We start from the raw sequence: 13444 nt of genomic DNA on the forward strand, positions 1-13444 counted from the left end.
GATTATTAAAGATGGTTAGACTTTTAATAGGCTTATTGTCTAAAGAAGAGTGCTCAGCAGTTAAGGAAATACATCTGACAATTAAAACCAAGAACTTTGTGGTGTTGTTTGTGGTATTTTGTCTGCAAAACTGTGTTGTGAGTTTGCTTAAGCTTTCAGATTTAGGAGATAAAAATGCCAACACCTGGAGAAACTTTATCACATCCACCTGAATCACCACGTCTCCCCACACTTGCTATATGAACTGAGCCCAAAAGATGGAAAGTTCCAAGAAAGCCAAAGAAGATTCCCCGAGAAACCCCCAAGCCTTGGCCATGCTTGTTTATTTTGGGAAGTGGCCCCCTGGGACTGCTTATCTGCAAAGACCTTGGAAAAGAATCAGGAGTCAGGAGTCAATCTCTCGAAGATCAACAGCCAGCTGAAGGACTAGTTTTATTACCTTTGTTTACATGTCATTCATTATTATTTCACAATGATTACACCCACCTCCCTCTCCTCTTACTATTAACTTTACTGGTGAAAGGTATAAATTTCTTGGAGTTTTTGTAATAAAGTGTCATTGGCTCAAGAAGCCTTTGTCCACCTCAAATTCTTTCCCAAGCGCCGTACCTAAAAACTTAGGGAATTCATAGAGGGGAAAGAATTGCTGCAGATAAGTTTCTGCAGAACTCCACCTGCCTTTTGCCCCATCTTTCTGAGGCTCCCGGTCGCGAGTGGACTTGCCCCCCCCACAAGGACTGAGCTCGTCGGTAACACAGGTGTTCTTGAGGACACAGTGACATAAACTTAAATGCTTCAAAACGGAAATGAATTTTATGAATACCATTTCTTTCTTTTTCTTTTCTTTTTTTTTTTTTTTTTTTGCGGGTCTGGGGATGGAACCCAGGGGCATTCGACCTCCGAGGTACACTCTTTGCCCTATTTTGAAACCAGGTCTCACTGAGTTGCAGATGGCCTCACTAGGTAGCTAAGGCTGTCGGCGAACCGCAATCCTCCGGTCTCAGCCTCCCGAATGCTGGGATTACAAGCGTGCGCCACCACGCCCGGCTTATGAATACCATTTCAATCACCCACAGCTGGCAAGCACGAGGGGAGCAGCTTGAACATACCTGGGGAGGGTCCTCTCACTGCCTCCCAGGTGGCAAGAGGGGCTTAGCCAAGGACAGGTCTCTTCAGCAAAGACCAGGCAGGTCCCAGGGAAAGGGCTGTCTGGGCTTGCTCAACACTTTTATTTGACCAATCAGTACTTAACAAGCACTTCTTACAGAACAGATGCAGCTCTGTGTTCTTGAAGCTATAGCAGCAAAGAGAAAATAATCTCATGGAGTCTATATTCCAGCTGTGGGAGGCCAAGTAAACAAATATGTCAAGCATTGTTGGCAGGCGCTATGTGGAATTAAAAGTGGGTAAGGTTAGCCAGGTGTGGTGGTGCATATCTATAATCCCAGCTACTCAGAAGGCTGAGGCAGGAAGATCACAAGACTCACCAGCCTCAGCTACTTAGTGAGACCCTATTTCAGAGTAAAGAATAAGAAAATAGGGCTAGGGGGGCAGCTCAGAGGTAGAATGTCACTGGGTTCTATCCTCAGACCGTAAAAAACAAAACAAAACAAAAAACCAGCCTCAGCAACTTAGCAAGATTCTTAGCAACCTTGTAAGAACCTGTTTCAAAAAATAAATAAATAAAAATAAGCTGGGCATGGTGGCCCACGCAGTCCCAGATTTCGGGAGGCTGAGACCTGAGGACTGCAGTTCATGGACAGCCTCAGCTACTTAGTGAGACCCTCTGCAAATCAGTGAGACAGGGTTTCAAAACAAAGAATAAAAAAATAGGGCAGGGGGTGTAGCTTGGAGGTTGAATCCCCCGGGTTCCATGCCCAGACCCGCAAAAAAATATATTTTTTTTTTTCTGATGGTACTGGGGGTGGAACCCAGAGGCTACCTCCAGGCTATACTCCCAGACCCATTTTATATTTTATTTGGAAACAGGGTCTCACTAAGTTGCTGAGAGCCTCACTAAGTAGCTGAGGCTGGTTTCGAACCTGTGCGATCCTCCTGTCTCAGCCTCCCAAGCGCGGGGATTACAAGTGTGCGCCACCACGCCCAGCTAGACCAGACCTATTTTTTTTACATACATATTTTATTTGGAAACAGAGTCTCACTATGTTGCTGAGAGCCTAAGTAGCTGAGGATGGCTTTGAACCTGTGCAATCCTCCTGTCTCAGCCTCCCAAGTGTGGAGATTACAAGCGTGCGCCACCACTCACAGCTAGAAAAAAAAATTTTAAATAGGGCTGGGGGTATAGGTCAAAGGTAAAATGCCCTTGAGTTTATCTCCAGTAACAAAAAAAGGAGGGATGGGGATGTGGCTCACTGCTACAGCATTTGTCTGGCATGTACAAAGCCCTGGGTTCAATTCTCAGTACTACAAAATAGCTAAGTGGATAAGGTTAGTAGTAGTGGGGGAAAGTGCTATTTTGTACAGGATGTCAGAGGCCCCTCTGATGAGAGTATGTTTGAGCACAGACCTCAACCAAGTAAGGACACAGGATAGTCACTCCTTAGATCTAAGAGACAACTAGGGTTCAGAGAACGGGGACTGATAGCACATGTCAGCAGAGCCAATTCCCTCTCTTGCTGATTGGTCTCCCTTTGCCCTTCTCTTAGAGACTCATTCTCCTCTCTCTTCCCTGGGCAGAACACTGATCCCTACAGTCTGCATCCCTGGGTCGGCCTCATCTGCCTTTGGGTTGTCAAATGAAGACCCAGGACCAGGAAACTGGAGAACAGGATGAGGAAGTAGGTATACTGACACCCCCACTCCCTCTCTGCCAGGCCACAGCTGAGTGGCTATGTTCTACCCAAACTCCACAGTTCCCACAGCCCCTTCTGTGACCCATCCTCACATCCTTCAAGGCCCCACAGGGTACGGATTGGTATCTTCCACATGAGCACTAAGCACCTACCTGTGTAGGAATGATGTCTGCATTTGATACCCGAGTTACTTCTCCCATTAGGGCAGGAAGGGATGAGCTTTGGCCTTGCAGACACCCATGTCACAGATGCAGTACGAATTGTGTCCTCATTCTCCTCCAGAAGGCTCTGGCTCTGTTAAACCACTCATACTAGGAAAGGCAGTAACAGAAGCTGGGGTTCTACTGTCCTTTGTCTTTATTAAGACCTCACTTCCTCCAAGATAGAGCCTTCTCCTGGAGATCAGCCAACCAGCTTCCTATCTGATGGAACCCTAATTACCTCCAATACTCAATAGTTCATCACCCAGTTTATTTCCCTGATTACTCATTTATCACTACTGGAAAATCTTATTGATGTGCATGTGTCTACCCACCTGAATGCACATTCCACAGAAGCATGGAACTTTCCCGCCTCATTCTCATATGAATAGCAGTCTAGGCCCAAGCATGCAAGAATTCAGTGAATGTTGGGTGAATAACAGAGTACAAAGCGTATCAGGCTCAACACCTCCGCAAGTAAGCCTGGGACAATGGCTTAGGGCCAGAGGTGGGAAGACTCAGAGGTCTTGTACTGCTGACTTCTCCAGGTGTGCATGGAGGCAGGAACTACCAGTCGATTAACTAGGAGTTAGAGAATCACTCTGGTTCCACTAAAAGAGGCTCTATCTTCTGAGGACCCTTAGCTTTTCCACTTCTAAGTGGTCAGAGAAGAATTTGGCTCAGTCTCCAGGCTGAGTGGAGCATAGGAGGAGTAGGACTATGGGCTTTAATCAAAGACTCTAAGAGGCTGAGCTCAGTCAGGCCCAGTAAAGCAGCTAGGAAGGCAAGGGTCTAGAGAAGCTTTGTGGACGGGTTCTCCCCTAATTAAGGAGCAGAAGCCTAGGCCCTACAAATAAGTCCTGCTTCAGGCCAATCAGCATCTCTTACCTGGCATTCTTTTCAATTCCCATTTTCCTATACCTTAGTTACCCTCTACCCACCACCCCCTGTGTGGCACCACTGTCATCAGGCCAAAGAAATACAAACAGCTCAGAGGTGCATCAATCGACCTTTAATGTCCAAAAGAGGCATGGATGCAGAGCATAGGAGATGTGGCAGGGATCAGCCCCTGCTCCACAAATGAGGGAGAGATGAACACAAACTAGACACTTCCAACTGGCCACACAAAGTCTGGGAGGCAGGGAGAAACAGTTTTGGACATTCATAAAAAAATAAAACCTAAAATCAAACAATCTTATACCCAGTGAAGGGACTGATTTAGGGAACTCAGTCACCGCCCCAGCTCCCACCCTCCCTCACCAGCATTAAAAAGCTCGGCACACTAAGAGTTTGGGGAAAGAGCGGCCTCCTGCCTCCCCACCACCTCAAGAATTGACTGGGAACAAAAAGAATGAGCTGGACCCCCCCCACAGTGCCACCCTACACATGACAGTTCTGAATGTGACTCATGAGAATCAGCAGCTCAATCAGCAATGGGAACCCCACCCAAACCCTACCCCAGTCCTATGTCATCAATACACAACATTTCCCCTGTATCTTCTCTGGAATCTCCTCTCATTCACAGCCCTACTCCATCTCCTGGTATCTGGGGCTTCTTCACTGCAAAACTCATTTCCTCCAAAGTTTCACTGAAGTCCTCTCAGACCTCTATTACGTCCATCCCCACCTCCTGCCAGAGGCTGCAACCATCCACAAGTCACTTATCCCCTCCACCGAGACCCAGCTCCAGGGCAGATGCTAGCATGGCCATCTTGTCCTGGGTGGTCCTCCTAAGGCCTGCTCAGGAAGCAGACGCCCATAGGCAAGCAAAGTCTCTGGGTGAGATGACTGAGGGAGAAGTGACACCTGTCTCCTCCCCACAATGGGCACACCCAGAGGTTTTTACCATCAAAGCCCACAACCTACCCATATACACTAGAGATTCCAACTGTCCGGCTCCCTCCCTCCCCTCTACCCCAAACCCACACATACACATACACACACACACATACACATAAACAAAGGAGAATCAAGGGAGACATTAATTTGGTTTGATTGCTAAGAACTAACTAAAGAACTACAGTCACCAGAAATTCCCTTGCCAGCCAATTAACAGGGGCTGCTTTAAGAGAACTCCAGAGGAATAAGAAAACCAAAGGCTAAGCAGGGAGCAGACAGGAGGGAAGAATGTAAAGGGGGGGGGGGGGATCAAGCTAATCCTACCCTCAATATCCTCCTAGCACAATCTCTGGCAGGAAGAATAAAACAAGGTAATCCACAAAGACACAGCCCTTACTTAGAAATCCTGACAAAGACAGCAAGACAAGTCTGCTCCCCACTCTCACACACAAACACAGGCAGGGCCCCTTGAAGAACCCACCCCCCCTCTGCCCCAAGCGGCAAAATCACAGTTCACTGGAATAGTCACCCTGGTACTAGATCAACCCCCCTGCCCTCTTTCCTATCCTTCTCTCCCTGCCAATCCTAACCGTCCCCCGCAGCTTCCCTGGCCCTCCCAAAGCAGCATCCACCACCAGGAACAGCCAACTACAGTTTTAGTTCCACCTCCAGAAACCTATTTCTTTTTCTCAGCATTTCTAGTCTTTCGGGCTTTTTTTTTTCTTTTCTTTTTAATAGGGAGAGAAAGAGGAAAAGGAGGGGTGGGAGAGATTTCCTAGTGCAATACAACCAAAAATTTTTTAAAGTCTTGAAAAATAAAACATAAAGCAGCCTTCTTCCCCAGGCAACTAAACAGAAAGAAGTTTGGTTTTATTTACTGCGACATACACATGAAATCGAGTATACAGTCCATGCAGTAGCACAGCCATTGGAGAGGACATCCTGATGCTGGCCCCAGTGCAAAACAGTCCCAGCAACGCCGCCTGCTTGCCATCGCTGCCGCCGCCACTGACACCTTCACCATGGCCACCTAGCCTGACTTGAAGAGGAGGATCGCAACTTGACCCAAGTAAAAATAGATGAAGTGCTTTGTCTCATGTGTGACGTAGCTGCCAAAATTTCGGCCCACAATACAATGCCAGGTAGGGTTATATTTCTTGTCAAATTCCTAAAAAAAAAAAAAAAAAAAAAAGAATAAAAAAGGGGAGAAGAAAGTTGATTAAGGTAGCTGGAGGATAAAAATATCAGAATGGAAGTCTCTCCCTGCAATTCCAGCACCCACACATTTGTTACCACCCCACCCCACCCCCAGCCCAGGGCCTCAGTTCCGGAACCTCAGGAGCTCAGGTTCTAAGGTGGCTAGGACACTCCTCCCTTCATCAATAATGGAATACCACAAAGGCTCCATTATTCTTGCCTGCTGAGCATCTCAGCACTCTACACCCTTATCTCTCCTCCCTCACTGTCTAGCTACCCCACCACCCTCATACTTCAACAGCCCACCCTGTGATTCTCACATGGGGACCAGAGGCCAGTAGAATGGGGACTGGCTGCTCACTGCCTCAAACATTACTAAACCAGCATTTCCAAATGGCAAAAAAACAAGATATTAAAGCAAATAGGGACTAAAGGTCAGGAGTAGCAGGAAGCAGTTCTCTGTGTCAACATCCTATATGCCAAGCACTGTGTGGACTATACACACAAAACAATCTGAATCTCAGCCATGATGTCCAGACAATCCCCCCCACTTTTTTGGTACTAGGAATGGAACCAGAGGCATTCTACCTCCAAGCTACACCCCCAGCCCTATTTTTTATTCTTTATTTTGAAACAGGGTCTCACTGAGTTGCAAAGAGCCTCACTAAGTAGCTGAGGCTGTCCATGAACCATGATCCTCCTGCCTCAGCCTCCCAAATGCTGGGATTACAAGTATGTGCCACCAGACCCAGCTAATCCCCTCACTTCTAACAGAGGCACAAAACCATCCAGGCAATCCCTGTTAGTTAATCAGCAAGGCTCCTGACCACCCTGTGGCTGTCCACAGGCACAGTTCTAGATGCATCTTGCCATGACTGTGAAAGGGCAGCAGTCCTCTACCATGAACCCATAGTGCTGCTAACTGGGACCTCTGTCACACAGGGTGTTCAACATATGACCTATTTGGTCTCTTTACAGCCCTGTACCATACAACTCCAAGAGGTACTAAGGAAGAGAGGAAGAGAGGAAAACAAAACCCGCTTCAGGCCTGGATCAAGACTGTAATAAAGGAGAGTCACAGTCACTTCTCTGGGTTTTATTTTTCCTGTCAACAAAACAAGAAAGCTATTAACCTAAGGGTTCTTCTAGCTGAGAGTCCATGATTCTGCACTCTCCCCCTGGACATGATGGCAAGGCCATTACTCAGTAAAGAGCCAGCACCCCAACTCTTCACTCCCTGGCACCACACACAAAAAAGTTGATGTAGTACCCAAGTTCTTTTTGGTACTGGAGACTAAACCCAGGGGCATTCTACCTCTGAGCTACATCCCAGCCCTATCTTATTATTTTGAAACAGGGTCTCACTAGCAAAGAGCCCCACTAAGTCTCTGACAATGGCCAGGAACCTGTGATACTCCTGTCTCAGCAGGAGTACTAGGACTACAAGACTGCCACCATGCCTGGCTCCTGAGTCCTTTTTTAGGAAAGAAAAGGAGACTCCCTACATCATGAGGATTATTGCACAGTTAACCCACTTTCAATGACTTGGTTCCCTGAGAATTTATATGAGATCTTACGTTATTAATTCAACTGTATTTGATTTTAGTTTCAAAAAACTCTAAATTGGGTTATTAACATTTATTTCTGAAACTTCTCTGCATAATCTTATCCTTCCCCAATGCCTAGTAGTCACATAATTATCTGTAAATATAAATACACACATACACCTAGCAGAGCTTCTACTAAGAACTCCTTAAGAATCCGGGTATGGCAGCACAGGCTTATAATCTCAGTACTTAAGGAGGCTGAGACAGGAGGATCACAAGTTAGTGGCCAGCCTCAACTACTTAGTGATGCCCCTTGCAACTGTTTCAAAATAAAGGATAAAAGCTGGGTGGTGCTTGTAAGCTTGTAATCCCCCGCACTTGGGAGGCGGAGACAGGAGAATTGCACAGGTTCGAAGCAGCCTCGCTGGCTTAAGAGACCATTTCCAAATAAAAATGTAAAATAGGTCTGGGAGTGTAGCCCGGAGGTAGAAGGGTTTCCAGGAACCCCAGTACCACCAAAAAAAAAAAAAAAAAAGATAAAAAATAGGGCTGGGGGTGTGCCTCAGAGGTAGAATGCCCCTAGTTCAATAATACTCCATACCAAAAAAAAAAAAAAAAAAAAAAAACCTCCATAAGTGAGCTAGGCATGGTGGCTACTCAGAAGACTGAGGCAAGATGATCACAAATTCAAGGTCAGCCTGGGCAATTTAGTGAGACCCTGTCTCAAAAATAAAGAGCCGGACATGGTGGCACATGCTTGTAATCCCAGTACTTGGAAGGGAGGTTGAGAGAGGAAGATGGCAGGTTTATGGCCAGCCTCAGCTACTAGTGATACCCTCCACAACTTAAGTGAGACAGTTTCAAAATAAAGAATAAAAAATAGGGATGTGGGTATAGTTCAGAGATAGAATGCCCCTACGTTCAATCCCTGGTACCACACGAAAAATTAAATAAAATAAAGAACCAAGTGTAGTGGCACATACCTGTAATCTCAGTATTTGGGAGGCCAAGACAAGAGTACAGCAAGTTTAAGGACAGCCTCAGCAAACTGGCAAGAAGCTCAGCAACTTAGACCATTTCAAAATAAAAATTTTTTTAAGTAAAATAAGGGTTAGGAACATGTCTTACTAGGGCATCTGCCTAACATAGATGAGGCCATGGACTTAATCTCCAATACTGCAAAGAAAATTTTAAAGACTTCTAAGGTAAATGCTTTGGCAAAAAAATTCAAAATCACTCCCAAATTTGTCTGCTTTGCAAGTTCTTAGGGTTATGTTCGCATGCAATATCCTTGCTTTCTTATGTCCTTGGCTCCAGGCCTCTCTGGAGTGCAGCTCAGCTGCCAATGCCCACTTCTGCCACCAGGCACAGCTCTCTGGGCATACCTTCTTGATATAGGCAGCAATGTCCTTCTCTATGTTGTACTTCTCCATGGCCTGTGTGGCGCAGTCAACAGCATCCTGCTGCATGTCCTCAGACATGTCTGCGTTCTTGATCACTGCCTTCCGGTCAGACATCGTGACACTGCAAAAGGAGTAGAGGTGAAGTTGACAAATCCATGCTCTGGGCAATGAATATACACCGGTAGGTGTGGAGCCTCAGTGGGAGAAGTCCCGAAGGTGGGAGCATAGAAAAAATACATATGAGGTATTAGGAAAGTCCTAAGCTTTTAGCAGAAACATGGTTCTCATCCTTTGGAAACAGGGCAAGTGGGAAAAGACATAATTAGCCATTAATTTTTATCATATGTAAAATTTTTGTCCTTTGTAAAACAACTCGAATAGCTATTTCTGATATTCTGAACAGCACTGATAGCCAAATGGTATTATAACACATCATTTAGTTGTGTTTTGGGGCACGTTACTTAATCTTTGTATTTTGTGGGGGGGAGTATGGAACCCAGAGGCATTTTACACTCCCAGCCTATTTTTTATTCTCTATTTTAAAACAGGGTCTCACTGAGTTGCAAAGGGCTTCATTAAGTAGCTGAGGCTGTCCACGAACCACTATCCTCCTGTCTCAGCCTCTCAAATGCTGGGATTACAAGTGTGTGCCACCAAGCTCAGAAATCTTTGTGTTTTTGTATTATCTATAAAACAGAGACTGCAGGTTATCCTGAAGATAAACCAGATAGCATAAACACCTGAACAGAATAAGACTGATTTAATGACAATTATTACACATCATTGGTATCATAGCAGAAAGGTGGACTAGAAAGCAAGAGCCCTGACTTCTGGTCCTGACTTTGAACCCTTGTAGTCTTAGTAAGTTGTCTGACTTTTCTGTGTCAAATCAACTTCCATTTTAGCAAAGAGGTTAGGACTCTACTGGGGGTTGTCTAAGAATTCAATAAGGTTATATGAGAGCATCTGCAAACCAAGAGATTCTATACAGAGGGCTGTCAATCAGCCACATTCAGCACCACCTGTTTTTGTACAACAAAAGTTTTTTATTTTTTATTGCATGGGGGAGTAATGGAGTGAAACCATCGAGATGCACTCCCAGCCTTTGTATTTTTTATTTTGCAACAGAGGCTTGCTAAATTGCAAAGGCTAGCTTCAAACTTGCAATTTGTCTCAATCTCCCAAGTACTGAGACCACCACATCCAAGTTACAATAAAGTTTTATAGGAACACAATTCAATAGCAGAGTTGAGTAGTTTTAAGAGACTGTATGAGCCGGGTATGGTGATGCACACTTGTAATTCCAGCATTTGGGAGGCTGAGACTGGAGGATCACAGTTCAGAAAGCCTCAGCTACTTAGTGAGGCCCTTTGCAACTCAGTGAAACCCTGTTTCTAAAAAAAGAATAAAAAATAGGGCTGGGGGTATAGCTGAGGTAGAATGCCCCTGGGTTCCATCACCAGTACCACAAAAAAAGAGAAAAAGAGAAAGAGAGATTGTATGGTTCCCCAAGATCTAAAATATTTACTATCTGGCCTTTTACAGAAAAAGATTGCTAACCCCTGTTCTATACAAACAAAAACATGTAGAGTACATTTTGGGCCACCAATGCCCAGTGGGGCAGAGATAACAATAACCTAGGCTGTAGCCAGAGCTGACATGACCCTAAAAGGTGAACGGGCTGAGGGAGCCAGCTGCTTGGCCAATAAGTCACAGATGCCATCCTGTCTCAACCTTCCCCAACCTCCTCACTACAATGTTCAATCTTTAAAGCTCAATGTAATATTTGAAAGCCTTAGATTTTGGACCCAGTTCCAACAATGACTTGTCATTTCCTTAGATTTTTGCTTGCTCGTGTAAAATCTATTCACTCATTCAAGAAGTACTGACCTACTAGGTGAAGTGAAAGGTGTTAGGTTAAGAAAGAATGCCTTATCCTTACAATGCTGAGGCCTTCTTTCCCCTAAACAAAAACATGGAATTAGGAAAAACCTGGAGATAGAGGGTTTGAAAAAGTACCTAAGAAACTAAAGAATCATTATTTGAATAGCCATGATTCATATCCCTAGTGGGCTGTGGCATTATCCTGCAGCAACCAGAGTTCAGAGGCAGACCCTTCATAAAATGAGAGGAATCACAAGAGGGCTAGCCACCACCTGTCAGTTCAGAGCATGTGAGGTACTTTGTAGGAACAGGGGGGAGGAGCTGCAAAATCCTGTCCTCTGTCCTTCACCACAGTCCTATCACACAAAACAGTAATAATCTTTCCATACCACCCCCAAAAGCATCACTCTGTGGCCTGGCCAAGGGACAAAAGATGCTGTCAGTCCACACCTATTTGACTTAAGGCTACATAGAGGCCCCTCTACTGGAGGAGAGATCTCGTATCATTCAGGCCACTGTGATCTGACTCCACACTAGCCCACGGGCTAAATAGGCTAAAAGGAAAAGCAGAACTCACCACCATTATTTCAGCCTACACCAGATGCAAAGAATGCATACATGCCAGCTGCCAGCCAGGCAGCCCTTGACCTCATCTAAGGCACATTTGTCTGGCATAGTCAAACTAGGCAGAGCTAGTTCCACTTCGGCAGACACTGGCAGATAAAATGATTAGTTCACACCCTCTACCCCCACACCCCAGAGAGGAAAAGTCTAAGCCTCAAGAGGAGTCTCAGATGCCATGGTGCTGAGGAAAGGTCAGGAGAACCTTGTTCAAGGCCTGTTTATGTGACCTTGGACAAATATCTTCATTTTAAAAACAATGATTGAAATGAGATAAATGGGGCAACCTCAATGGATTTTGAGCAAAGGTATGGCAGCAAAGAAGGTAGGAGGTTCTGATATCATAAAGCTTCTTATAAGTGAAGAAATACAAGCCCAGCATGGTGGCGCAAGCTTGTAATCCCAACATTGGGGAGGCTGAGACCGGAGGATCACGGTTCTCAGGCTCAGCTACTTAGTGAGGCCCTCTGCAACTCAGTGAGACCCGGTTTCAAAATAAAGAATAAAGAATAGGGGAGGTCAAATAAAGAATAGCTCGGAGGTCAAATGCCCCTGGGTTCCATCCCCAGACCCGCAAAAAAAAAAAAAAAAAAAAAAAAAAAACCCAAAAAAACATATATAGTGTCAACTGCTATGGGAGCAAAGAAAGTAGGAGGTTCTGATATCATAAAGCTTTTTATAAGTGAAGAAATATAGTGTTCACCTGGTGGCCTATTCCAGGTTACCACTCTGAAGGGGGCACTGTTTACAAATCCAGAGGTGGGGGTAGGGACTACTTACAGATAACGAAATCAAAGTATGAAATTGGCACCATTTTGCTAGCAAGCTCACTCGCTCCACTGCCTCGTCCCCAAAGTCCAAAGGAACAACTTTGTCAGTAATTAAAAGCCACCTTACTCTCCAGAAAAGAGCCTGAGGTTACATAATGTTGGTCTTGTGACTACAATGCCTTGATTATTCACCTCGGCCCTCACAGGCAACTGAGAGTGTTAGTTAGGCCCGGTCCCAACCACCTCTGTCCAAGGTGCCAGTGAGAAATGGACTGGGAGATGACCAGCCTCGCCTCTCCCTCCTGGGTGGAGGGGCGAGGGACCCGGGCCTCCAGAGAGAAGAATGGCCAAAGGGCCTCAAGCCAGCGGCCCCAGTCACGAACCAGGGGCTCCTCTGAAAAGCAAAAGGAGCAAGCCGTCTAGGACAGGCTCATCTCCCATTCCTTTTTGCGACAAAAAAGGTTAAACCTCCGAATGCCATGGGTCGCCTTCCCCACTCGGGAACACACACACACACACACACACACACACACACACACACACACACGGTATTTCCTTCCTCCGGACCTCCAAGGGGGCCGTACGCGCCACCCCTCCTCCGTCCTCCAGAGCTGCGACCCCGAAGGGCAGCACCTGGGATTCCGAAGGCCGGGTCCTCCGCCTCGGCCGCCCTCCCCCGCCCGGCCTGGAGCAGCGCCGGAGACGGGCGTCCTCGCCGCAGGAAGGGCGCCCCAGAGGGTGGCGGCGGGCAGGAGCCGCGTCACGCCCGCAGCCCGGCCACCCCCTCTCCCCGGCCGCAGGCCCCGCCGCCTCGGCGCCGCGCAGGGAGCTCCCGGGGCGGGGAGCCGCAGCTCGGCCGCGGGGGCGCAGGCGGCGCGGCCGGGGAGGGCGCGGGCCCGCGGCGCGGACTCGGGCCGCCGGCCACCGCTCACCTTCACGGAGGCGAGTCCGCACGGGCCCCGGGGAGCGGCGCTGGGCCGAGGCAGGGCGCGGGCAGGGGCGGTGTCCCTCGGTCCTCCGGCAGCAGCCGCCGCCGCCGCGCTGTCGGCTCCCGCAGCCCCGGGCGAGAGCTCGCGCCGCCGTGCGCCCTCCTCCGAGCCTCCGCCGCCGCGCTCCGCCTCGCGCCGCCCGCCCGCCGCCCGCCCGCCGCCCGCCCGGTCCGCGCTGGCG

At 47.3% G+C, this 13444-nt stretch overlaps 1 protein-coding gene across 1 annotated transcript; it reads right to left on the reverse strand.

The window, feature by feature from the left end:
- Positions 1-5882: 5882 nt before the first annotated feature.
- DYNLL2 (dynein light chain LC8-type 2) lies at positions 5883-13227 on the reverse strand (the record flags this gene model as incomplete). Its single annotated transcript, XM_080714229.1, has 3 exons — positions 13207-13227; positions 8982-9120; positions 5883-6020 (listed from the first exon to the last, which is right to left on the reverse strand). Exons 2-3 carry the CDS (start codon positions 9111-9113, stop codon positions 5883-5885), a joined length of 270 nt encoding a protein of 89 aa, XP_080570355.1. The 5' UTR covers positions 9114-9120; positions 13207-13227.
- Between the last annotated feature and the right edge of the window lie 217 nt (positions 13228-13444).

This window comes from Muscardinus avellanarius (assembly GCF_963383645.1).
Source record: "Muscardinus avellanarius genome assembly, chromosome: 16".
NCBI lineage: Eukaryota > Metazoa > Chordata > Mammalia > Rodentia > Gliridae > Muscardinus > Muscardinus avellanarius.